This window comes from Geotrypetes seraphini, chromosome 6 (genome assembly GCF_902459505.1).
Source record: "Geotrypetes seraphini chromosome 6, aGeoSer1.1, whole genome shotgun sequence".
Classification (NCBI taxonomy): domain Eukaryota; kingdom Metazoa; phylum Chordata; class Amphibia; order Gymnophiona; family Dermophiidae; genus Geotrypetes; species Geotrypetes seraphini.
Genome location: NC_047089.1, coordinates 87,699,517 through 87,726,360, shown reverse-complemented (window position 1 = coordinate 87,726,360; position 26,844 = coordinate 87,699,517). Strand labels below are relative to the sequence as shown.

The following is a 26,844-nucleotide window of genomic DNA, read 5'->3' as shown; positions in this document are numbered from 1 at the left end:
CTGTTCTCTACTTACATGTACTCGATGTCCCTATACTGTGTCTATTACTCTGACTTTCTCCCTCTCTACTTGTATTCTCCCCCTCTACATGTATTTGACGACTTCATTGTAATTATTTTCACTGATTGTCCAGCTCTTCTTGTTGTAAACCGCCTCGAACTACTATGACTTTGGCGGTATATAAAAATAAAATTATTATTATTATGCAGGCAAGGCTAGACTCAGGGCACTGGTCTTTGACCTAAGGGCCGCCAAGGGAGCGGACTGCTGGGCACGATGGACCACTGGTCTGACCCAGCAGCGGCAATTCTTATGTTCAAATAAATTGCACTCTTCCATTTTTTGCCGGTTTGTTTTTGTGTTCAACATTTTCTCAGAGCCTTATATAAATATCATTGGCAATCCATGTCGAAAATGCCTTCATTTTATATCTCCCCTATTGGTTTCTTACTTCTGCTCCTGCAATTAAATTTTGCAACAGTCACTTTCAAGTAAAGACAAATGCATCTAACGCTTAGTGTCTCATTCCTTCATCATTGGGAAACATCTTAATTTACTGTAAACTCATTTGATCTATAAAAGAAAGGAGGCATTATATATCAAATTAATAAATGAATTGAAAAATTGTGCTGGCTTCATTTTCAAGTTAAAAAAAAAGAAGTAACTGTGTTTGGACTTGAATTATTGAGCAACATGAATGTCAATGATTATTAATGCTGATATATTGGAGTGCAGGACATTTTTGGACACGTGCATGCAAGAGTGTTTGGAGTGTATGCTGATAATGAAGACTTTAGTACCAAACAATTACACAGGGTGTGATTTTGGTTTGGGCTAGCATATACTTTGAACACAGCAAAACAGAGGAAGTAATAACAAGGTGTGCCTAGGTGTAGTTTAGGCAGTAGAAATATTTTCCACTGCAGCTATGTCAGGAAGAAAAAGCTAATTATAAAACTATGGTTTTTACTACATCGCCTCACCAACTAAAAGCTTTATCAAGCATCATGTATTATCAGAACTGCTTGTCTTTAAGTGAAAGAATTCTGCAAAAATTTCAGAATCTGAACAAATAATGTACATGATTTATCAATGTGTAGCAGGTGAAGCTGAGGGTGACCCCCCTTCCCCAAGGCTGTACAAACAGCTCATTTTGGGTAACTGTGGTTTCTGTGCATGTGTATCTCTTCTCCTCTGCTCTGTCATCCACATCACACGGGTCCCCAGTGAGGGATAAAAACACTTGCTCATTTTCCTTCAGGTCTATGCAGATCTCTTATGCAGGCAGGAAGAACCAGGGAGTACAGGAATAGTTTATATACAAAAATATCAATTTATTGGACACACTCCTCAAACAAAAAGGCATACCGTATTAGCAAGGCCAGGTGGGCCGGATTCAGCCCGCGGGCCTTGTGCTCTACAGGAATCTGGGTCCGAGTTTCAGCCTGCCTAACATTGTTGCCTGGATGTATCACCGCCATCCTGCCAGGGGACTTCGAGGGGGGGGGGGGGTGTTCACAGACAGTGTTGGGTGGGTGTTTGAGGTGGCGGCAGGAGGAATTGGGCACCCTTCCTGCTGCAGTGTCGGGGGGGGTTGTGGGGGGGGGGGCAGGAGAGATTGGGCATCCCTCCTGCTGGCCAACTTGCGGTGGGGTTTGGGGGGTCTCCTGCCACAGCCGCTCAGCTGATGGCGGCAGGGAGATTTTCTTGCGGCGATCAACTTGGTGGCCGTGTCTAGTTGAAATGTAGGCCAGCATTTTAATGCTTACATTTTCGACATCTATCGCGGCCCTAGGGAGATGCCTAGGACCGCTTAAGCTTTTCCTAGGCCACTTCTGGGCAAAACCATGCCCACGCCCAGACACATATGGTGTAGGCGGCCTGCCTTGGGTTTTTGGGGGGGTTTTGTTTTTTTTTTAGAAAATGTGCATATCAATTTGCTGGTTAGACAGCAGTAGGATGCCTACTGCTGCCTATAATCAGGACATTGCTTATAGAATTTGCCCCACTATGCACAAACACTAAATCTAAAATGTCCTACATAATGTATTACTTATTTAACAACTGGAAAATAAGATAAAAACATATCAAATAATAAATGGTCCTGTTTCAAAAAAGAAACTGAATTTGGATGAAAAAAAAGGTTAAAAATCATCTAGCACACAAAGTCCCCAATTGAACAGGCAAAATAGAAATAAAATCAAATAATAATGAACGATATGTTCAAAATACACTTTCACAATAAAAGTCCAAAAGATGTCATCTAAAACATGGACAGAGCTGCTTCTGTTCAAATAGGTTGTGTCATAAAAAATGGAGGAAAAAGCCTCAGACTAAAGCCCTCCCACCTCCACGATGGTGGCTTAAAGGTGGTTGGGTGGTAACCTCACTGGCAAAAAACCTCCATTGCACTCCCAAAATGTAAAAACCTCAAGCAGGGCTGTCTGCACTAAATGAAAGAAGAAAACATTCAACTTATCTTCTGTTGTACCGATCAACAGAAGATAAGTTGAAAGTTTTCTTCTATCATTTAGTGTAGACAGCCCTGCTTGAGGTTTTTACATTTTGGGAGTGCCATGGAGGTTTTTTGCCAGTGAGGTTACCACCCAACCACCTTTAAGCCACCATCGTGGAGGTGGGAGGGCTTTAGTCTGAGGCTTTTTCCTCCATTTTTTATGACACAACCTATTTGAACCGAAGCAGCTCTGTCCATGTTTTAGATGACATCTTTTGGACTTTTATTGTGAAAGTGTATTTTAAACATATTAGTGTTTTTCACAAAACCGTGTTTTTCAAGCTATAAGTCAGAAAATCATGCCATTCTACAAGGAATGTGCACAGGCCAAAAGAGTTTTTGGCTTATATGGCCATTTCTTGATTTTTGAACAATTTTGAGTTCATTTCACTCATTCAGTAACAATAATACAGTACTTAAATAGTTGGATCACATAGATCAAGTTTTAATCCAGATGTCATATGCAATGATTTTTTTTCTAGTGGAGAAGATTGAATGACTTTACTATATACAATATTCATTAGTGGAATCCTCCTAAGAACTGGTTACCACCATGAAAATATTAGGGGTTATTTTAGACTCAGATGTTAACATTTCATCAACATATATCTAATCTAATCTAATATTTGTGTGTCGTGCACACCTTAACAGGCTCTAGGCGACTTGAGAAAGGGAGGGAAGAGGAGGACGGGGGCATGAAGAAGGAAAGGGAAGTGAGGGAAAAGAGGGAGGAATGAAGAGGAGGGGGATATGAAAAGAAGATCCTAATCATATTAAGTAAATGGACAAGTGTGTGTGGCAATTTTTAAGAATTAGTTGTCAAAGAGTGAGGTTTTCAGTTTCTTCTGGAATAGGGCATGGTTGGCATCAGTTCTTATAGTCTCTGTGAGATCATTCCAGATTTTGACTCCAAGGAAGGTGAACATGGATTGAAAAATTCTTCTGTATTTCAGATTTTTTGTCGAGGGGAGGTTCAATTGAATCCTGTTGAGAATTCTGCGTGAGGTGGTTCAAATATGCCTTTTTAAGTTGACCTTAATTCACTTTTTCCAGCAATGTGCTTTGAAGACCTTTGAAGTACTTGTTCTCACATACTTAGATTATTTTAATGCATTACTTTGTGGATTATCTATAAAAGAGATCTAGCATCTCCAATTGGTACAAAACACAGTGGTCAAATTGATAAATTACACTAATAAATTTGAGCACTAACACCATTTCTTTGTAGTGCAAATTGGCTACCTATTTTAACTAGGATTTGATTTAAAATCTACCTTCACTTGCTAAACCAGAATCTTCTTCCAGCACCCTCCTTTAGAATTACTAGAATGGATTATATCTGCCATGCTACTTTTAGTGTGGCTGGACCAACATTTTGGAATGTACTTCTTCATTATATGTGATAATATTTGTTTCAAAAATAGTCTAAAAACTATCTATTATAATTTGTTTCTCATTTGCCATTTAAGTTGATCTGGGAATGATGTGAGACCTGGGAACCATTTGACTTTTTAGATATCTGTTTTCTTTTTTTGAGTTATTGTAACTTTATAGAATTTCTTCCTGGATGTTACTTGATCGGTGGTATAGCTAAAACTGAATAAATATGGAAACTTAAAAAAATATTGTAATACATATCAATCAACTTAACATATACTAATTCATGTGCAAATGTGTGTTGAATTGATTTTGTGCATACAGAATTTACAATGTGCAAACAAACTGAATGTACATCTACAGTATAATTCCCTGGCAACTGCTGTCTGCCCAGATGAAAAAAAGAAAACACTGTGTTAAAGACCATGATTTATTTTTTTTAAAGCCATTCCTCTTAAATAAAATTCTAAACATTCATCATATTTTGTCACTGTATAAAAATGTACAGTGGCTTTATTGACATGTACATTCCATTATGTTTACAGCTGCGAGATATGAGGCACACTCAGTATTGCACTTCATTAAAATTTCAGGCTCAAACATAACCCAGAAGTTTAAATGAAACTATTGATGTAATGCAATAACTCTTATACAAGACAAACATTGATATCTTTATATACAGCGTGATACCTGTTACATTTATATACCACCCTAACACAATTTTGTTTTATAACAGTCTAGGAAATAAACCAAATATTCCTCTTTTCCCAACCCGTGATGCAGTAAAATTGTACAAGATTATAAAAAGTCACTATATATCAATGATTCAATGATCCAAGGGCCAGCATTACTTATGTTTTTTCTCCAAAGCATCATGTTACACACCAGTTACTTGTGGGTGTATGATGTCTGCAACAGTCACATGTGAACACTTCAAGTTTCCATATTTTTTATAGAAAAGTTAATTTCTCACAGCACAAATTTCTGTACATGGCATTTGGCATCCTTCTTACACTGTACATTGTTCATGCCCTTGGATTCTGAAGTGGTCCCCTCCTCATTCTCACTATGGTTTAGACTCCACGCCTGGCACTATGGGGCAACCAGCTCTGCTCTAGCAAACCTAACAGCTGTTCAAAACGTGTGAGCATTTCTGCAAACCCCACAGCCCAGAGCAAATTCTTCACCAGTGGGTGGATGGACAACATGAAGAGGACATTCTGTTCCTTCTAGCTGTTTCCCTTTGGGGCCTGTAATAATTTTAAACAGAAAGTAAACAAAAAAAGATATAAATCCATTGGTAGGTAGACTAATGAGTTCAAACTAATAGCCAAGCAGTCAGGTATTTCCATTTTTTTCAGGATCCAACAACTCCTCAGAGTAAAAGAAATCATCACAATCAGAAAAATATGTATCAATTAAATGCAATTTGTTAATTATGCAATCCAAATCTTTTTAAAAAATCAGCATAAACCATATGTACATAGAAATAGAAGGGTTCAGGTTTAGAAGTCAGGTTACTAGCTAAGACCCTCTTTTATCAAGCTGCATTAAGGTTTTTTTTTTATCACCGACTGCTGCAGTAAAAGTTCTGATGCTCATAAAATTTCTATTAGTGTTGAAACTTTTACTGCAGCAATCTGCAATAAAAAACCCTAATGCAGCTTGATAAAAGGGGGCCTAAATTTTCAAGACCAGAAACAAATGGCAAGGAAGCTCTACCCCAACTATAGAATGCTGAAACAACTCATGTTTTGCTATTTAATGAATTGCCAGCAAAATCTTGCAAAATCTACTTTACTATCATAAGTACAATAAAGAACTCCACTGACAACCTTCAAAGTAGCAGGATACACCAATTGTCTCAAACTCAAACTCTTTGCAGGGCCACATTTTGGATTTGTATGTACTTGGAGGGCATCAGAAAAAAATACTCGTACTTAATGTCTTATTAAAAAAAATGACAATTTTGTATGAGGTAAAACTCTTTATAGTTTATAAATCTTTCCTTTTGGCTAAGTCTTAATAATAATATTGTAATTTATAGCTAAAGAGACAATGAAAATGAAACTGTTTTATTTTACTTTTGTGATTATGATAAACATACCGAGGGCCTCAAAATAGTACCTGGCAGGCCGCATGTGGCCCGCAGGCTGTGAGTTTGAGACCACTGCCCTACACCTACAAAAGAAATAGATATACCAGAATTGCAAGCTTAAACAAATTTGCTTGTATTTTTGCAATCAATGATTATAACTTGTATACATTCAGGCTCAAATCTGTACATGAAGTCCAGGGACAGAAAAAAAACTGTCCAAGTTTGGGTGTTCAAAATTTGTATGTGTTTTACAAAATGCTTACTGAATGCAGAGTCTTTCATAAAACAAATATAGAGTTGTGCAAAAAAAAAAAAAAAAAAAGTGTATTAGGGGCATCTACAACTATTTTATTTAAAAAAAACAAAACAAAATCCATACAAAAGCGACTTCTCTCAAGGCTTTTGTATGTGTAAGTAGCATATAAGCAGTGATTTTGCCATTTACACATCTTTGTGGCCGATTTGCAACAAATATCTAAGATACCTTCCCAATTCCCCAAAGCAACCTCATCTACTCTTTATCTCCTCTAGAAATTACCAGATATCTTCTTCTTGTAATACGTCTTTTGTAATTCTTTTTTAATCCGCCTTGAACCGCAAGGCAATGGTGGAATAGAAATCTCTAATGTAATGTAATGTAACTATAAAAACACATACCTGCTGGACAATGAGGAAGTTCCTCTTTGGGGATGCTTGTCATTCTTTGAAAGTCATCATGACAAGCATTGCAAAAATGTGTTGTTCCAAAGCAGAAAAACACAGCCACTGAGCAGCAATAACGACACTTGTATTCTAGGAAATCCGTACCATGTTTTGGACACATCTGAATACAAACAAAAACAGAACATATATATTACCCATAAAATTTGTAACTATATACCACCTATTAGTACCTATAGTTATTTCAGTTTTTATATGCCACTTTAATAATGGAGCCTTACAAAATTGTTCTAACAGTACAAAATATAATTTTAGATTAGTAGTATCCAGATGTTTTAGAAGAGAGCCAAAACAGCTGTTTCATTTCTTCTTGGAGTGTATGCACACACACACAGGATTTTCTTCACCCAAGATTAGTCAGAAGTTCATGTTTTCTTCTGCATATGATAAAAATTAAAACTCTTTTATAGATAAAAATGCCTCACTCTGTGAGTAGATGCCACCCAAAAAATAAGCAGAAACAAATCATATTTTAGTGTGCCCATTTCTAATGGGATAGGGGTGGTGGTGGTGATGGTAGTTATTAAAGTGCGCTAAAAGGCTATCTTTTACTGCACTTTGATTTTCTGCAGGATTCAGCAACCTGCAGGTTATCTCAGTCTTGCAGGTTGCTGAATCCCATGTTAAAGGAATAACATTGCTTGTGAGCAACCTCATAAACAATGTTATTTTCACAGCCTGGGTGCAGATCTCCCTGTACTCATACCCCACCCCCACTTATGCAAGATCCCTTACAGAAAGGGTAGTAGATGCATGGAACAGTCTCCCAGACAGAGGCTGTGTCTGAATTCAAAAGGGCATGGGTTAGGCATGTGGGATCTGGGATAGCCAGATGGGCAGTCTTAGATGGGCCATTTGGCCTTTATCTGCCATCATGTTTCTACATTTCTACTAGTGTGTGCTAGTATCTTGGGTGGGGGAGGGAGGACACTTGCATCTTTGGGGAGCTGGGATTGGCGGGGCTTCAGGCAAGGAGCCCTACTCTGCATCTCATTACTATGTGATCTGCAGCGACCTAAAGAAAGATTAGGTTCTTACCTCAGTAATCTTCTTTCTTGTAAATGTGTCTAGTGGTCCTCAACACTAGAGTCTTGTACCTGAACTAGCAAATTGCTTGTAGAAAAATGTCAATCAGGATTTGAACTCCACCTCCTTCCAGGGAGCTGCTCCTACCCCCTCAGTTTGTACAAAAGCACTGTAAAAAAAGACAGAACAGGACACAGGAAAACGGGGAAAATTCCCCCACATTATAATTTTGTTCTGCTCTGTAACAAACATAGGAAATTACATTATAACATCCAAACTTGTGCAACCAACACCATTTATGTATAGAGCTTGTAGCTACTCACATGACCTACTAACAAGAAGATACTTAAGCCAGACTGCATGGTCATGAGGATTCACCTATACATCATCATCTTTTTTAAATCCTCTCAGCTCCTCAGAGAGAGAAAATTCTTCAAATCCAGACTGATCATAAGGTAGAAGATAGGTAAAGCCTATACACAGGACAGGGCTTCAGGGCCACTAGACAGATATGCAAGAAGGAAGATTACTGACGTAAGAACCTAATCTTTCTTTCTAGTGCAACGTGTCTAGTCGTCTTGAACTAGAGAATGACACGGGGAAAAAAATTTGTCCCTGTCTTCGCCCCATCACAGTGAGCTCATCCCGTTCGGTCCTCTCCTCACGAGCTCTGTCCCCGTCCCTACTCGTAAACCATCTGATCCCATCCACACAAGCCTTGAATAGTTTTATACTGAACTTATCTTATTAAAGTATAAAAAGAAACAATATTCTGTACAACTGACATTTTATAAATCAATTAAAGTTCTGGCTGCCAAACTAGAAAAAGAGATCTTCAGCTGGCAGGGCTTTGTTTATAAATGTTTATCAACACAACTAATATACTACTTTATCCTAAGACCTAAAGCATAAAAAAAGAAAATATATATAATTTTTTTCCTACCTTTGTTGTCTGGTTTCTGCTTTCCTCATTCAATTCCTTCCATCCACTGTCTGCTTTCTCTCTGTCTTTTCCATATGCTCTGTTACTGTGACTCTTCCTTCCATCTCTCCCCTCTCCCCATTGGTCTGGCAACCATCTTCTTCCCTCCGCTCTCCCCATAGTCTGTCATCCCTGTCTTCTTCCCTTTCATCTTTCCTTCCCTCCCACAGCTGTTTTTTAGCATCTCTCTCCTCCCCCCCAGATCTGGTATCTGTCTCCCCAATCCAGCATGTGCCTTTTTTTTTTTCCTATATCCCCTCCTTCCATCCAGTTCCCTTCAGTGTCTTCTCTCCACTCTCTCTTCCCCATTTCCCTTCAGCGTCTTCTCTCCACTCTCTCTTCCCCATTTCCCTTCAGCATCTTCTCTCCACTCTCTCTTCCCCATTTCCCTTCAGTGTCTTCTCTCCACTCTCTCTTCCTCATTTCCTTCAGTGTCTTCTCTCCACTCTCTCTTCCCCATTTCCCATCAGCATCTACTCCTCTCACCCCCCTCTCTCCACTTCCCTTCAGTACCCTTCTTGTTCGAGGTCCAGCATAGAGAGTTGCGCAGGGACAGAAATCCCACCCATTCCCGCCAGGATCCTCTCCGTCCCCACCCGTCCTCACCAGGATCCTCTCCATCCCCACCCATCCCCGTCAGGATCCTCTCCGTCCTCACCCGTCCCCGCAAGGAATCCCCTCCATCCCCGCCTGTCCCCATAAAAAGCAGCAATTACTTCTGACAGGATCATCAATTCCACAGTTTCTTTTGTATTTGCGCTGCTGTTTTCCTTGTGGAATCTCTTTGGTGGAACCCTTTTTTTTGTTTTCTGTTTGGGTAATTCTCATGGGATCCCCGTTCCCATGCAGACCTCTAGTCCAGCAGTCCCCTTCCTCCCTCCCAATTGCCGCGGTCCGGTTATCTCCCTTCCCCTCACCTTAGTGGTGATTTTCTTTTTTTTGTCTCCCAGCTCCCGAGCCGGCTTTCATTAAGTCGCGCATGGCTGCCCGAAACTTCTCCACTGATACAACTTCCTGTTTCCGGTTGAGTCAGAGGAGAAGATTCAAGCAGCCGCAAGCGACTTGTTGAAAGCCAGTTTGGGAAGCTAGAAGACAAAAGGACAAACAAAAAAAGAGAAAATTGCCACAAAGGTGAGGGGAAGGGAGATGCCCGGATGGTGGCGATCGTTAGGAAGGAGAGAGGGGGCTGCTGTACACATGATTGGTGACCGCGTGTTCCCTCTCTTAACTGCAGAGACAAGGCCTTTTACCACTCCACAGGGTGGTGAATGGCCTTGACCCCGTACCCAGAGCGACTACTTTTCTCCCACCGCTTCGGTAGGTTACCTGTGGCTAGCCGAGGCCTGCTACTTGTACTTTCAGAAAACCTACTGACTAGCCCCTTCTGCAAAAAGTATAGGACTACTGAAATCGGAGCTCACCAGAGCTCTACATCCTTGACTGCACACCAGCGCTGAAAAGACTTCTAGGCCTTAGCATAGGCTGCCACTGTGGGCAGCTTTTTAGCTCTGAGCAACATGGTAACGACCATGTCCGAATAACCTTTGCTCGTCAGGTCTGCCTGCTCAAGAGCCATGCTTTAAGCCCCGAGTGTTCCAGATTCTCAATAGGAACCAGTCCATGAGAGAAGATCCACTTGGATTGGACGTCTGAGGCCTTCTTCCCTTTGGAAAAGTACTAGGTCTGCATACAGAGCAGTACTAGGTCTGTGAGGCCAATCGGGCGCAACTATGACTATCAAGCCAGGATGGATTGCAATCCAGCGAATGACTTGACCGAGCATGAGCCACGGGGGAAACATGTACAAGAGCTTGTCCTCCGGCCACGGTTGGACTAACGCGTCCAACCCCTTGCTTCCAAGCTTGGATCTTTGGATGTAAGAATGATGCATCCTAGAGTTCACCGTCGAGGCCACCACCGTCAAACTATAGCATGGAACACCTGTGGAGAGTGACCATTTCCCTGGGTCTAAGTTTGCTGACTGAGAAAGCTGGCCTGCACATTTTCCACTCCTGCTACATGTGTGACAGAGAGCCTGCAAGTGAGTTTCTGCCCACCAGAAGAGGAGTTGAGCTTCTAGGTACAATAAGAACATAAGAATAGTCTTACTGGGTCAGACCAATGGTCCATCAAGTCCAGTAGCCCATTCTCACTTGGCCAATCCAGGTCACTAGTACCTGGCCAAAACCCAAGGAGTATCAATATTCTATGCTACCAATCCAGGGCAAGCAGTGGCTTCCTCCATGTCTTTCTCAATAACAGGCAAAAAACAAAAGGAATTGACCCCAAAATATCCACAAAGCAGAAAATCCAGAGAAAACAAAACAAAAACTCTGTGGAGTGACGATGTTCCCAAATGGACTAGGTCCTTTAAGGCTCTTATGTGGATGATTTACTTTTATGTGGATGGAATTATTTTATGTGGATGATTTTAGTGTACCTTTGGAACTTTGATACTTTCAAATAAAGTCCATTTGGGAACATCGTCACTCCACAGAGTTTTTTTTGGTTTTCTCAATAACAGACTATAGACTTTTCCTCCAGGAACTTGTCCAAACCTTTCTTAAAACTAGCTACACTATCTGCTCTTACCACAAACTCTGGCAATGTGTTCCAGAGCATAACTATTCTTTGAATGAAAAAAAAAAAAAATTGGGTGCTTCTGGTGTCTCCTTGCCTGTTGACATATGCTACCGCAGTCGCATTGTCTGAGAAAACTCGGACTGTCTTGCCTTCCAGAGACTTCTCTTGTGTCTGAAGTGCTAGACAAATGGCTCCAAGTTCCAGGTGATTTATGGACTACTTCTGCTGGTCCGGAGTCAAATGCCCCTGGACTAGGGAGTCTGTTGCAGTGAACTCCCCAACCGTAAAGGCTGGCATCGATCGTATCTCTCAGGAGATGCGAACAGGCATGCCCCCAGAAAGGGAAGCTAACCTTAGCCACCACCGCAGGCTACTCTTCGCTGTAGGTAGCCAGGGAAGAGGCTATTGTTGTGAATCTGACTGAGGGGACCAACAAGAAAGAAGAGAGTCTTGGAGAGGTCTAATGTGCGCTCAGACCCATGGAATCACATCTATGGTCGCCGCCATCGACCCCACAACCTGCAGATAATGCCATGCTGTGGCAGCCAGTCTCTGGAGCAGCTCCAAAATCTGCTTTGGAAGAAACACTTGGCCCAAGGCCATGTTGAACAAGTCACCCAGGTACTCCAGGCGCTGAGTTGGTTCCAGCTGACTCTTCTTAAAATTGACTATCCAGCCCAAGTTCTGGAGGAGTTGCATCACTCTTGAAACTGCCAGCTTGCCTTCCCCCTAGGACAGAGCTCTGATGAGCCAATCAACCAAATATGGGTGCTCCTGAAACCCAGCTTTGTGCAGTTGCGCTGCTATCACCACTTGGTAAAGGTGTGAGGTACTGTGGCCAGGCCAAAGGGAAGCAGAAAACTGAAAATGCTGCTCCCGCACATGAAACCAAAAAAAACCTACTGTGGGCTGGAAAAATGGGAATGTGAAGATAGGTATTCGGCAGATCAATGGAGGCAAAAAATTCTCCCGGCGCCACTGCCACTGCCACTATGACTGACTGAACAGTCTCCATGCGGAATTGCGGTATCTTCAGAGCTGCATTGACTTGACTTGAGGTCTAGAATCGATTTGCAGTTGTCTGAACCTCTCTTTGTCATAATAAAATATATAGAGTATCCCCCCGAGCCCAAGTCTGTGTCTGGGACTGGTTCTTTGGCCCAAAAAGCCAGTAACCTTTTTACCGTAGCCTGAACTTTGAGGGCTCTCTTTGTCCAGAGAAATTACAGAGTAGTCTAGTAGGGGGGCACAGAACTTAATTTTGTACCCTTCCTGGATTACATCTAGAACCCAGCAGTCTATGCCAATCTTAGACCAGAAGGCTGTCAGTCTGCCCCCTATCTGGGGGAGCTCAGCCTTTTGCTTGGCATTATTGTGCTTTCTTAGTGGCTGTTAAAGAGTGAGAGCTCTTGGCTTGCTGTTTCCTGCCTCTGATGAATCTCTGGCGCAATCCCTGAAGGACTGTGTAATTTGGCCTCCCAAATATGTATGGAATCTTTGGAAGCCTTGAAAATTGCCCCATCACAATCTCTGGGCCATCCGGGGTCTGATGGGGTAACAATCATCTAGGCCTTTGCCAAAAGAGCATATGCCTCTTAAAGAGAAACCTGCTTAGTGTAGCTTTAGAGACAGCATTTCCTACCCACTGTCTGATCCAGAGCATCCATCGGGAGGAGACAGCATAGGCCGAGACCTTGCTCATAACTCTAAGATCATACAGTGCATCCACAATATAATTCACCCCAGAGAGGAGCATCTGGGAATCTTCCCCATCTATTCCAGTGGTCTCAAACCCGCGGCCCGGGGAAGGGGGGGGGCACATGCGGCCCGCCAGGTACTATTTTGAGGCCCTCGGTATGTTTATCATAATCATAAAAGTAAAATAAAACAGTTTCTTGATCCTATGTCTCTTTAGCTATAAATTACAATATTATTATTAAGACTTAACCAAAAGGAAAGATTTATAAACTATAAAGAGTTTTACCTCTTGCAAAATTGTTATTTCTTTAATACGACATTAACTATTTTTTTTCTGAGGCCCTCCAAATACTGACAAATTCAAAATGTGGCCCTGCAAAGGGTGTGAGTTTGAAACCACTGATCTATTGGGTTTGAAGTCCGAGAAAGGCGAGTTTGATAAGAAAAACACAGCTGCCGTCTTAATCCCTAGGGCCAAAGCTTCAAATTGATGCATGAGGAGCAAGTCCATTTTGCGGCCCTGAGGATCCTTTACCATCACCCCACTTTCACTAGGGAGGGAGGTTCATTTAGTGATCTGTGCCACCAGTAAATTCACTTTTGGCTGAACAAACAGCTGCTGGAAATCTGGCGCCATCGGATAAGTGGTCAGTGAAAAACTTAGTGATGTTCAGATGCGAGGAAAAATACACATTTGGAGCCATAGAACTGCTCGTAACTGAGTACTGAGAAGAGGAAGCTTGCGAACTTCCAGTTTTAAATCTTTCACCGAGGTAGAAATAATGCTTAACAGTGCAGAGGCTCTGAACAGCCAGCGGACTGTGGGGTCTTCCCCCTGAACTGCCCCACCTGTTGACCGGTCCTCCTGCATGGAAGCACACTGCCAGGGAGACCATACTGGGATAAAAGTTGCATAGAATAAGACTTGCCATCTTCTGTCTGTGGCAGACTAAACCTTCCGGTCCAAGTCTGCATTTTCATATGGTCCGGCGCCTGCTGAGAGGAGAACCCCCTAAGCCACTGTCATTGGTGCGGTGCTCACAGATGCTGAGCACTCTCAGCAGTTCAAATAAACATTCCACATAAGGCTCACAAAATTCGAGGTGAAGCCTTGTACTGGGAGTCTCACCGACCCTAGCAGGACTCCCTGCTGGTCCTCCTGGGCTCCGTGGCCCCCACACGACTCTGCTTGGCTTATAAAGTTTCAGAGGATCCTGGGAAAGGTCTCTTTCCCTTAGAAAGCACTTTTTGTGGATCCCCAGCCTTGGAGGACTCGGAGGCTGAACCCAAAGCTCCCTCCCCTCCCCCATGCGCTTTGTCACACGCGGGACATGGACACTTCTCAACCAGCCATCTGGCGCAAACCTGGCATGATAAAGGTATAAAAAGGCCCGAGGAGTCCATCTCAGTTGATTTTGAGCAAAATCGAGGGATTTTGAGGCAGATGGAGGCAAGATCATTTAAAATGCAAGATGGCTGGCACCAGAAGAATCACCAAAAAACCGCCGGTGGAAACCTGAAGGAGAAAAAAAAAAAAAATATCACAGGAAAATGGGTTTTAGAGGTCAGGGACCCTGGGCTCTGGGGTCATAAACCTTCAAATTCAACTTTTAAGGTTCTCTCCTACCCCCAATTTTCCCAAAGGCTACAATAGCCTTTCTCACTGTGCCATGTGGTGTCTGCCTGCTGCAGCATAGGATTTGAGCTGGAATCAATAGAGAAACAAATCTGCCTCACAGATTTGCTGAACGAACCTGGTCTTCTGGCTGCCAATTGGAAAGAGGTCAGACTGAAACTGAACCCCAGGAAAACTGCGCCACAAAAAGGAGGAGGACCATGCAGTCAGCCCAGTTAGTCCTGGCCAAGCTGGGAAGGAGTCAAACAGCCATGCTCAAGCTCCTGATTAAAATAGGGATGTGAGCAGCTATGCAGGGAATGGTCCCTGAGCTCAAAAAAAGCAAGCTGGCTTGCTAGGTGTCTCAAAGGACTGACTCTGCTAGCAACAGACATCTGCGTCTTCTCGCAGGCAGAGGTCCCACCAAGTGGAAGCCACCCGGCACAGAGTCTCCAAAGAACAGTGAGAAAAAATGCCCTAAAATCCATGACAACCTGCCCTGGAGAGGCCATCTATGTGGTTTTCTTTAAAAAATGAAGCTGGCAAGTATAAAAAAATAACTTTAAAATCAAATATGGAAAATTCCAAGATGACTACTGAGGGCCTGGACTAATCATAGAGAACTCTCAAAAATGGTGATTTTAGGATTTTATGAGTGGGGGTAGGACATGCAGGGAATCCACCTAAAACTCCCTTTTTAAAGACCTCAAAAATCTCTGATTCAAGCTGTTAGCTGGTACTCACAGAAACATGTGCTGACAAGAAAACACTGCAGGTAGAGCTGAAACAGCTCTCAGGGAGATCCTCTGTCTCAACTTGCTGGAAAGCTGAACTTCAATCTTCTGAATGCCCCGCCGGCCTGACGTCCACAGCTGGTCACCTCCGCCACCATTGGACATGCTGCGCAGCACGCCTGGTGGAGGAATGCAGTCTAGCTCCGATCCCGGGCGCACCTCCACGGAACCACACACTCTGCGCTCAACCCACTAGTGGACAAACCTGGGGTGAGCTAGCTCCCAAAGAAATGGTCCCTGAGATCCGATCTGATGTGCAGGCTGTCCAGAGGACTTACTGACAAGCAGGGAACCCTCCAGAATCAGACTTTTCCCAAAGGTCTGCAATCTCCCACAGTCAGAGCTGTCCCTGAAGGGAACTTCCACAGCAAAAGGGCGAAAACCGCGAATGCAAAGACTGAAAATACACAAAATAAAACATGAGCACTACAGCCTGTCTTGTAGGAAGAAAGACTGAGGTTACAGGGACAGTGATGAGGTAAGACAGGGAGGGGTTTAAGTCTCTGAAGTTGAGGCTTCCTACAAAGTCCTGGCAGGTAAGCAGAAATAACCCACTGGCCCCAGAATAAAGTGGGATTGTACAAGAATCACTAATTTTATCCATGAACTGCAGGGCATTCATTTAAAAGTAGACAGTAGTTCTCTATCATTGTAAGAGCCATTTCAGGATAATTAATTCCTTGGAAGGTTATAAAAAAAAAAAAGCAAAAAAAAAGCACTGCAAACATGGAATATCCCTCTTTTTTTTTTAATTAAAGACAAGTTGCTTCTACTTCTTTCAGAAAAAAATTTAAAACTCTTTCATTTCAGAAATTTTTCAACTAATGTTTAATGTCTTTTATATAATTCACTGTAAACTGCTTTAGGTTCAATTTTTTAGGAAAAGGTGGTATATAAATGTCAATATTAGATTAAATTAAATTAGATACATTAGTTTTAACAGTGGCTCAATTTTGTGATGTGGTTTTAATTATTTTCAAAATCTGAATAATATTAAAGCTCTATGAGGGAAGAAAGAAAGAAGTATTCTGAGAAAATGGAAACTGAAAAATGGAAGATTTGATTTGTTAGTCCTGATCTTGATTTAATATAAACTATGCAAAGCTTGGTTTCTCATTTTGTGATATATATATTCTATAAAAGCACTGGAAAAATTTATAAAATGCAATCAGTGAAGCCTTATGACAAATCATGACATTCTCTACAAAATAAACACGTATATTCTTCCCAACAATGATTTGGATTGTTCTATTCTTATGAATACAGAATGTAAGAAGCTAACTAAAAATAATTAAAATAAGTTTACAATACCTGTGCCCTGGAGATATCTGAGCATGCTCCACAAATGAGCTCTCTAGGATCATAGTCATCACCTTGACCAGCCTCTGCATCACAACGAGCTTCTCCACCAAAGTAAGCCTAGAATTACAATACCCGATTTTAATTCCATAATTCTCTTGCAATTTTGAGTACATGTATTTATATTTGTTAAAACATTTTCCATTATCTATACTTAAGAGGCAAGAAACTATTATTGTTCCTATAGAAAAATTATTGCACTGACCACTATGATTTTTTATCACTTAACAAGTTCTGAATTGGAGCTACAACTGATGCACATACTAAATTACAACTTTGCAGCTCTGACATCAGGATAATTATGAAGCCTTTTTTCCCTCATGGATTAACAAATATTTGATAAAAGTCATACTATGACTCCTATTTGGCTTTATAGAACCTGTCTGGTGATCCCATAGCCAACTGGATTTTCTATATAACAATCTGTGCATTTGAGGTACATTGGTATATACTGGAGACCCAGTATATGCAAATTTATCCCATTCATATTCCTGTGGATGTCTTTTAAACATATCTAGCAGTATTGTCACCAGAATAGGATTTAGGAATCTCTTGTCTGATCTCTCCTATTCCCAGGAAGTTTCATAATTCATACCTTTCCTTATCCTTGAGTGAGCTGCTTCTGCTGATTTAGCCCTACCTGCCCTATCCTTTTTCTTTTTCTCTGTCTGTATTCATTCAGACTTCAAATTTTAGCTGAATATGGACCAGCTGCTTACTATAAAATATCAATCATTCAGTTACAGAGATTTAATTACAGATAATTCATAGTGTAGCATCCACAAAAAAAAATAAAATTGAGACTCTCAAACTAGAGAATGACACGGGGACAAATTTTTACCCGTCCCCGCAGGAACTCAATTTCCTCGTCCTGTCCCCATGAGTTTTGTTGCTGTCCCTGTCCCATTCCTGTAAGCTCTGCCTTAACTACACAAGCCTCAAACACTTATGATTTAAAGTGTTTGAGGCTTGTGCAGATGAGGAAGAAGAGCTTGCAGGAATGGGGCAGGACAGGAAAAGAACTCGCGGGGACAGGAAAATGAGTTCCCGTGGAGAAGGGGAAAAATTTGTCCCCGTGTCATTCTTTATCTCAAACAATACATAAAAGATAGAATGATGACCTAACAACCAGGAAGTCTTTGTTCAAATATTTTCTCCCATAAACATTTGCTGTGATTTTGAATAATTCCTCCTTTAGCCTCATGTATCCATTTAGGTTTTAAGCTCTCTTGAGGAACGATGAATTTGTGGCTGTACATGCATTTGTTGGTTCTCTTTTTAAATTTTTTTGTGTTACCTGTGATGGTAAACATTTTTACTGCCACAATGGAATAATCTGTTGCTACCAAAGACCAGCAATGCATAAAATAGGGATGTGTATTCATTAGTACACATTTGGTTTGTTAGCCTGTCTTAAAAAATTTAGTGCATGCTATCCTGATATAGCACATGTTATGGAGCTTATTTTCAAAAGAGAAAAATGCCCCCAAAATGGCATTTGGACATTTTTCTTGCTAAAACTTCCAAATCATTATTTTTGATACCTGTATTTAGATGCTTTTTTATGTAGTTTGTCTGCAGTGCATCTAAGTGTCAACAAGGCATGTTGGGGGCGTGGTTTGGGTGGGACTAAAGCAGACTTGATTTTAACATTTTTCTGTAGAAAATGTCCAGGGCAAAAATTGGATGTTTTAGGCTAGACCTGTTTCAATAACGAATAAGTGCCAAAAAATGCCCAAACTGACCAAATGACCACTGGAAGGATTAAGGCATGACTCCCCTTACTACCTGACCCTCCCTCCCACCCCTCAAAGATGTAAAAAAACAGTATATACCAGCTTGTATGACAGTTCAGGTGTTATGATCAGTTCTATTACAGCAGCAAGCAGGTTCGTGGAGTAGCCTAGTGGTTTATACAGTGGACTATAGAGATGGAGACTCAGCCCATATCCCTGTTTACCTAGTACACTTCTGGTGAAATGTGTGGACCCTCCAAAATCCACCTAATGCTTACTGGTATCTACATAAAGATGACAAACCTTGAAGGGAAAGAGTAGCCTAGTAGTTAGAGTATCTGCCTCGGCACCCTGGTCCTCCTTCCCTCCCCCAAACATCATCTCTCTCTCTCCCTCCATGAGTCCAACTTTTCACTCTCTGCCCTCTCCCCCTTCCCCAGTGTAACATTTCACCTTCCCATCCATCTTGCCATCTCCATGAGTCCAACACTTTCTGCCTACTGCACGCTTTCTCTCTCTGTCCTTGCCTCTTCCCTCAGTGGCATCACCTCCTTCCCACCTCCCAACCCAACATGCTCTCTCCCCATGCACCATCTCACCCTCTCCTACAGCGTGTTGCACCTTTTCTTTCCCTCCCTTTCTGCCAGATCCAGCAGTACCTCTTCTCCCTTCCTTTTACCTCCCCTTTGTCCAGCAGTATCCCTTCTCCCTTCCCTGATCCCCCTGTCCAGCAGTATCCCTTCTCCCTTCCCTGCACCCCTTGTCCAGCAGTACCTCTTCTCCCTTTCTTCCTTCCCTGTCCAGCAATACCTGTATTTTGCAGCTGTGTTCTTATATGCGATCTCACAAACTGGGCAGGAAGAGAGGCTCCAGCATCAGCTGGCTTGCAACTTCCTGCAGACATCGCATATGCCAGAACTCCTGCCTTCGCTTATTCGGCAGATAAACTAAGGCAGGAGTCCCAGCATACACGATGGCAGCAGAAAGTTGCAAGTCAGCTGACGCCAGTACCTCTCTTCCTGCCCAGAGTGTGAGATCGGGTACAAGACAACGGGCCACAAAATAGCACCTGGGGGGCTGCAAGTTGAGACCGTTGTTCTAGGGTATACATAGTCTCGTGAGAAGTCTAAACACCTTGAGTGTGCAGAATGTCAAAGTGGGCTCCCCAGCCTATCTTGGAAGCGTCTCTGGTGAGTAGCTTCTGGTATGCTTGAGGATGGAAGGGAAGGCCTCTGGAGAGGCTGGACAGAAGCATCCACTACTATAAGGAATGATGGAGATCTAAAGCCACTTGTATTATTGCAGACAGCTATTCAGTGGCTTGGGTCCACTGGTATGTCAGAGTCCACTGACAAACTTGGAGACATATACTGTACATGCAAATGTAGCGACATGAACCCAGAAACCTGCCTGCTACTCTAGGAGAACCGGCCATAACATCTTAAGCTATCATATAGGTAGGTATGTACTGTTTCATTCATATCTTTGAGGGGTGTGAGGGGATGTGAGAGGGATTCATGTTTATATCCATCCAGTGGTCATCTGGATAGTTAGGGCACCTTTTAGGCACTTATTTGTTATTAAAACAGGTCTAGCCCACAAATGTCCAAATTGTGCCCTGGGCATATTTTTAAATGTTTGATTATGGCAGAAAAATGGCTGAGTAATAAGCCCGCCCTAATCCTGCTCACACCATGCCTCTAATACACCCCCTTGAGTTTTAAGACAAACTACTAATCAACAGAATAGATATCTGTCTAAAAAATAGGATATGAAAATAGTAAATTGGAAATGTGCTGCAGCCTGCCTCAGTTCCAAAGGTAGTTAGATCTGGGAGAAGAAATCGGTGCCTCAAACATACCACTCCTCTTAGGGATGCCAGTGGGATTGGTGTCTGACTGAGCCTCAAACCCCTGTGGACTCGCAAGGGGAGGTGAAACGCAGCCAGCACCTTGCGGGATCCCACTGAGCCTCCTGACAGCCTGTGCTCAAGCTCCTGCAACCCAGGTGAGCAATGCTACAAGGGGACTGGACCCCGAGCTCCAAAAAGGCTTCGGTAGGCTGGCCAATAGGTACCACAGAAGGATTGGCTGTCAGCTGCAGACCTCAGTCTGCTTCTCCTCCATGCAAGCACAGCTGATCTCTCGAAGAGGGGGGTCTTTGAGCTACGAAAGCCATCAAGAAATTTCCAAAAAGATAAAAAAAATAAAGAAATATACATACTAGATCAGAAAGACTCTTTTCAGCTTTCATTCAGAAGAAAAAAATGAAGGAGGCAGCAGAACCTTCTAGTGAAGGAGGAGGGATTCCTTCTGCATGGCTTGCGAGCATGGGGATATTACCCGTCCGTCCAGAATGACATATCTATTGCACTAGAAATCTCATTATCTTTATTTTTTTTTAGAAATAAAAGCACATCAACAGCAAAGAAAAGACAACTATTTCCTATGTCTTTATCTCAAATTAGTGTTAAAAATGTTTGTAGGCTTCTAGCTATGGTATTTGTTTGTGAATTTAACTCCATGTAGCTCTCTTTGATCAAAGTAAACCAGCTTTATGATAGAACTGAAAACTAAACAGAATCTTACTGCCTTGGACAAGAACAACAGACAAACAAAGAATCAACCACCATACCTTCTTGCACTTATAACAGACATAGTAAGCATATCTGTTCATAGCATAGCTAGTTGCGTCATTGTAGAATCGCACTCCTGGTGTGGTGATGGCCTCACTCTTGTGTAATCCTTCATATTCCAATCTCATTAAGGCTTTCCTCTTCACATCTTCATAGAGTTCTTTGATTGGATCAAGCAAGTCCTTTAATACTGCATGATTTATTTTGTTCTGAAATAATAAGGATGTAATACTTTTATCTGTTCATACTACCTATAGTAAAATATGCATAAAAACATATATGATAAGCCATAATGAGTCAGTCCAAGGTCCACTGAGTCCAGCATCTTATCTACAACAGTGCAAGTCAAGTTCATAACTGAAAACTGTTTCTTAATGCACATATCCTTGGGTGAATCTCTTTATAAAGGCAGGTAAATTTCAATAAATATCTCTCTCTTCCAAGAAAAGCAATAACATGCAATCAGATGTTTTACTCCAGTCTCTCATTTTTTCTATTTGAGAGCTTTCTTGGAGAATAACTTTGCTGTATCCTCAAGCATTAGAGTAAGCTTGCTATTATGTCTACTGGCTACTTGCACAAGACAACATCCAAGATGGTGTGACTTTCTGAACACCATCTTGGACTTAGACTTTTTTTGTTTTAAACACACACACATATACGTAGCAAATAAATTTTGATTCAGGCATCTAAAAGTAGATAAACCAATCTGTGTGTATTTGTATACACCCATAGTGCACTGCCACCTTCTCTGTGGTTCTTGTAACTCTAAACATCAACTTTTCACATTTATAATTGATTGATCAGTTTCTGTTGAAGGTGTGTATATGAGGGCTGTTCAAAAAGTATCAGAGCTTTATTTATAAAAAAATACGTGTTTTCAGATACAACAATCTTATACTAATCTCCTTCAAAGTAGTCCCCTTGGGCTGCCACACACTTCTTCCAACGGTTCTGCCACTGTCGGAAGCAGTGCTGGAATGCCTCTTTTGAGATTACTTGCAACTGGTCTGTCGCATTCTGCATGATGTCTTCTCTTGACTGAAATCTGGTCCCTTTCAGGGGCATTTTCAGTTTAGGGAAAAGCCAGAAGTCACACGGAGCCATGTCAGGAGAGTAGGGAGCCTGACGAATCACAGGCGTGTTGTGTTTGGCCAGGAAACTCCGTATCAGATGTGAAGAATGGGCAGGTGCGTTATCGTGATGGAGCTGCCAATTGCCCGCTGCCCACAGGTCTGGCCGTTTGCGTCTCAAAGCATTACGAAGGTGATGCAGAACCTCTTGGTAGTACCCCTTGGTGGTGGTTGTGCCGTGTGGTGCATACTCATGATGAAACACACCACTGGAGTCAATGAAGACGGTCAGCATGACTTTGAAATTGTTGTGGACCTACCTTGCTTTTTTTTTGGCCTCTGGGATATTGAATGCTTCCATTGTAATGACATCAACTTGGTTTCTAGGTCGTACCCATAAACCCAGGACTCATTGCCAGTGATCACTGGTTGAGGAAGTTGGTATCACTGTTCACAGTCTCCAACGTGTCCTGTGCGATCTCCAAACGGAGTTGCTTCTGCACGATCGTTAGCAGCTTTTGCACGAACTTCACTGAAATTCTCTTGAAGCCCAAATCCTCAGTCAAAATGGAATGAATGGATTCAACGCTGATGCTCGCCTTGTCTGCAAGTTCTCTGATTGTGATTCGACGATCCTGCATCACCAGGGTCCTCACATGGTCAATGATGATCTCATTTCTGGATGTTGAGGGCCTACCAGAACGTACTTCACTCTCCACTGATGTGTGCCCATCTCTGAAGCGGTTGTACCACTCTTTTATCTGTGTGGTGCCCATTGCTTCGTCCCCGAAGGCCTGTTGAATCTTGCGGATCATTTCCACTTGGGAATCGCCAAGCTTTACACAAAATTTAATGCGGTAGCATTGTTCAACTTTTTCTCTCATTTTGTCAAAAATGAAAATCTGACGGCGCTCACTTACACTTCCTCACTCATCGGCGGTCTGCTGGTGACTGACAGCTTCTGTAGACTGGAAAAAATTCAAGCATGCGCATTAGGGTCGCCTACATATGTGTACCAAACCACACCTTCTTAGCTTTATTTGTTTACGCAAGAAAAATTAAGGTATGATAATTTTTGAATAGTCCTCGCATCGTGCAAGAGCACCACGGTTATTCACTGCTATTTCCAGCCTTTATTCAGTTGTTATCCATCAGGTTACTTTGTTCTGATATGTGTTAGTGTAGGGTCATGAACTGGTTAACTGTTGTTTAAAATATTGCTCTGGCCTACATAGCTGAAAACAGTGTACAATCTATTGACCTCAACTGCCTGAAATGTATGTCCCTGCCTTACCACATTGTAAGCTAAATAGATAAGAGTTTGAGCCATGATGTACCCTGCCCTTCTGTACATGTAACATTTAGACCTGTAAGATTTAGATAAGCAGAGAAATGAGCTAGTTTCCTATAGGACTATAAGTTGCATTCCTGAACCTATCATAAGTGCTGGCTTAGGACCAATAATAATTGTAGAAAAGTTATAGAAGTAACAAATGAAAATTGTAGTTTTTGCATATATTAGTTAGTGAAAAAGGCATAAAAGTCTGTGTATTTCCTGTTTCTGACACTCTAGTACTCTTGTACTTTCTTCACGCCTCTGACTTTGTGTGTCCAAGTGACCTTTCATTAGGACCCCTGAGGAAGGAGCGTTTCTCCGAAACACGGACAGTGTTGGGTCCGGTCTTATCAGTCCTTTTGGAAACAAACTGTTTTATGTTTTTTATATTTGCTTATTAAAAGTCTTGGCATCCTGTACATCACCACTGCAGTTTCTGTTTTTTGTTCTAAATTTGAAATATTCCACTTGCTAAAATATAAGCTTTAGAGTTAAGTGGATTTGAGACCAAAACTCTGTTGAAAGAAACACCGCTCCCTAGTGATTTCCAGGCAATATTTCTGGCTTTACTATTATTGCAATACTACCATTTTTGGTCTTTATGGCTAAAGCACTGCAAATCTATATAAATACTGTGGCCCAGATACTAACTGGCCAGCAGTGGCATATGTATCTAACTCCAAGTCTTGCTGAATTTCACTGGCTGCCTATATCAAATTAAATTCAAACTGGCACAAATCAGAGCGTCTTTAGTCACTATCACATATTCACTAAGTTATGCACTCCATTTGCTCTGCTCACCAGGGTTCTTTAGTTGCCTTCAAAGTAGTCAGTCCCCAATATCATTATACATTCATGTACATTTTCAGTAGCTGCTCCCTTTATTCTTTCCAGTAAATCTGAGATCCATAACAGAAATTTGTTTACTTAGAAGTAAAAGTGTTTTCTTTTTTGTTTAGACAGGCCCTTGGATTAATAGAATAGTCAAATGTACTTATTAATAGAGTATTTGTTTTTCTAAGGGATTACTTTATTTAACATAAGTTTCAAACTTAGATAAGTTAGTAGTTCAATTATGGACCAGGAAAACTGGTGCTTTAACCTGTATGAAAAATAAACTGCCTTGAGTTTGAGCATGATGATTTTTGCTTCTATTTAAGAATATAAGAATTGCCACACTGAGATAGACCAAAGATTCAGTATCCTGTTTCCAACAGTGGCCAACCTAGGTCCCAAGTACCTAGCTAAATCCCAAGTAACAAAACCAATTTTATACTGATAATCCTAAGAATAAGCACTGGATTTCACCAAGCCATCTCAATAATGGCCTATGGATTTCCCTTTTAGGAATTTATCCAAACCTGTTTTAAATCCCGCTAAGCTGATTTCACCACATTCTCTGGCAACAAATTCTAGAGTTTAATTACATGTTGTGTGAAGAAATATTTTCTCTAGCTTGTTTTAAATCTACTACTTAGTAGCTTCATCACATGCCCCCTAGCCCTAGTATTTTTGGAAAGAGTGAACAAGCAATTCACAGCTACCCTTTCCACTCCACTCAATATTTTATAGACCTCTATCATATCACCACTGAGATGTTTCTTCTCCAAGCTGAAGAGCCCTAGCTGGTCCTCATAGGGAAGTCGTTCTATCCCTTTATCATTTTCGTTGCCCTTCTAGATGATCTTCGAGCCTACTTTATACTTTCACAGGTAACAGCATTAAAATCTGACTTAAAATATGTTAAATTTACAGAACTACTTTTTAGCAGGTATAAGCAGGATTAATTAGTCACACAAGTGGTGATTTCTGATGTTAATGTGGAATACTTCCTATGAAGCTCGGAAAAGCCTAGCCACTAGGCCCACTTTAGCCTTTTTTTCCCATGAATGGCATGGTATGTGTTTTGACTCAGAAAAACTCGGACAAGCTTATCAGTAAGCAAGACTGGGTCAGGTGCAGAAGCAGGTATCCTCATCCAATGGCACAGGGATGGAACTCCTCACCAATAACTAATAATTGCACTTCATAATTCTGAGCATGAGAAGATTTCTGATGATTGTTTATGTCAGTTTTATCATGTTTTTACAAAATTATGTATGTAAATTATGTAAACCGTTTAGTTTTAAACGGTATAGAAATTTTTAAAATAAATAAATAAATCTTGCTGAGTACAGCAATCTCTTCTTCTTCTTCTGCATCTTTTCTAATTCTGCTATCTTTTCTGAGATATGGTGACTAGAACTGCACACAGTATTAAAAGTGCGGCCGTACACAGAGTGATACAAGGGCAGCTGTCTAGAACAATAGTCTCAAACTCATACACTTTGCAGGGCCACATTTTGAATTTATAGGTACTTGGAGGATCTCAGAAAAAATAGTTAATGTATTATTAAAGAAACTAGTGTTTAAGCCTGTTACATTAACAGGTGCTAGTAAAGCCTCCTTCCCTCACATGGGTCCCCTATTTTCAGCCCCAGCTCCAAACCCATTTCTTCCCCTCAGCCCCCTTCTCCCATCTTTTCCCTTTCAGCCCCAGCCCCCTTTTCTCACCAGCAGCATTTCCCTCCCCACTCCACTTCCCTGTGCAGTAGCAGCAGAAACATACCCTCCCCTCCATTTTCCTGTGCAGCAGCATTTCCCTCCCCCAATCCACTTCTCTGTGCAGCAGCACTTCTTCTGTGCTCCCCCTGTCCCTCTTTCCTGCTCCCCCGGTCTAGTAGCACCTCTTCCCTGCACCCATGGTTCCTCTTCCCTGCTCCCTCTGTCCAGCAGCACCTCTTCTGTACTCCCCCTGCCCCTCTTCCCTGCTCCCCCTGTCCAGCAGCACCTCGTCCCTGCTCCCCTGTCCCTCTTCCTTGCTCCCCCGGTCCAGCAGCACCTCTTCCCTACTCCCCTGGTCCAGCATCACCTCTTCCCTGCTCCCCCTCACTGCCTTCCAGACTTTGTCCCATCCCCACCCTCCGAAGCCAGCTTGCCTGCCATCCCCCTGTGCAGTAGAACTCTCTCCTCCCCCCCTGCCAGCAGCACCTCTTCCCTGCTCCCCCGGTCCAGCAGCACCTCTTCCCTGCTCCCCCTCACTGCCTTCCATACTTTGTCTCTCCCGTACCCTCCGAAGCCAATCTGCCTGCCAGCCATCCCCCTGTGTAGTAGAACCCTCTCCCACCCCCGCCACTATCGCCACCATGCAGCCGACCCACTGACCCTCCCACCGCGAGACGACCGTCAAACCTACTGGCTCCAGCAGCAGCCACATCACAATAAAGACGCTGCTTCGCGGCCTTCCCATGCTCTGAT

The 26,844-nt window shown here is 42.1% G+C and overlaps 1 protein-coding gene across 9 annotated transcripts in view; it reads right to left on the bottom strand.

Annotated features, from left to right (window-relative positions):
* Positions 1–4,308: 4,308 nt before the first annotated feature.
* The window catches only part of MYCBP2 (MYC binding protein 2), a 977,923-nt gene continuing 955,387 nt past the window's right edge, over positions 4,309–26,844 (bottom strand). For all 9 annotated transcript variants that reach the window (XM_033949399.1, XM_033949405.1, XM_033949401.1 and 6 more), the window contains 4 exons: positions 21,138–21,347; positions 16,720–16,827; positions 6,648–6,813; positions 4,309–5,142 (listed from right to left, as the gene is read on the bottom strand). In XM_033949399.1, the coding sequence (XP_033805290.1) occupies positions 5,027–5,142; positions 6,648–6,813; positions 16,720–16,827; positions 21,138–21,347 (600 nt within the window). In that variant the 3' untranslated portion in view covers positions 4,309–5,026. The remainder of the gene's footprint in view (positions 5,143–6,647; positions 6,814–16,719; positions 16,828–21,137; positions 21,348–26,844) is intronic.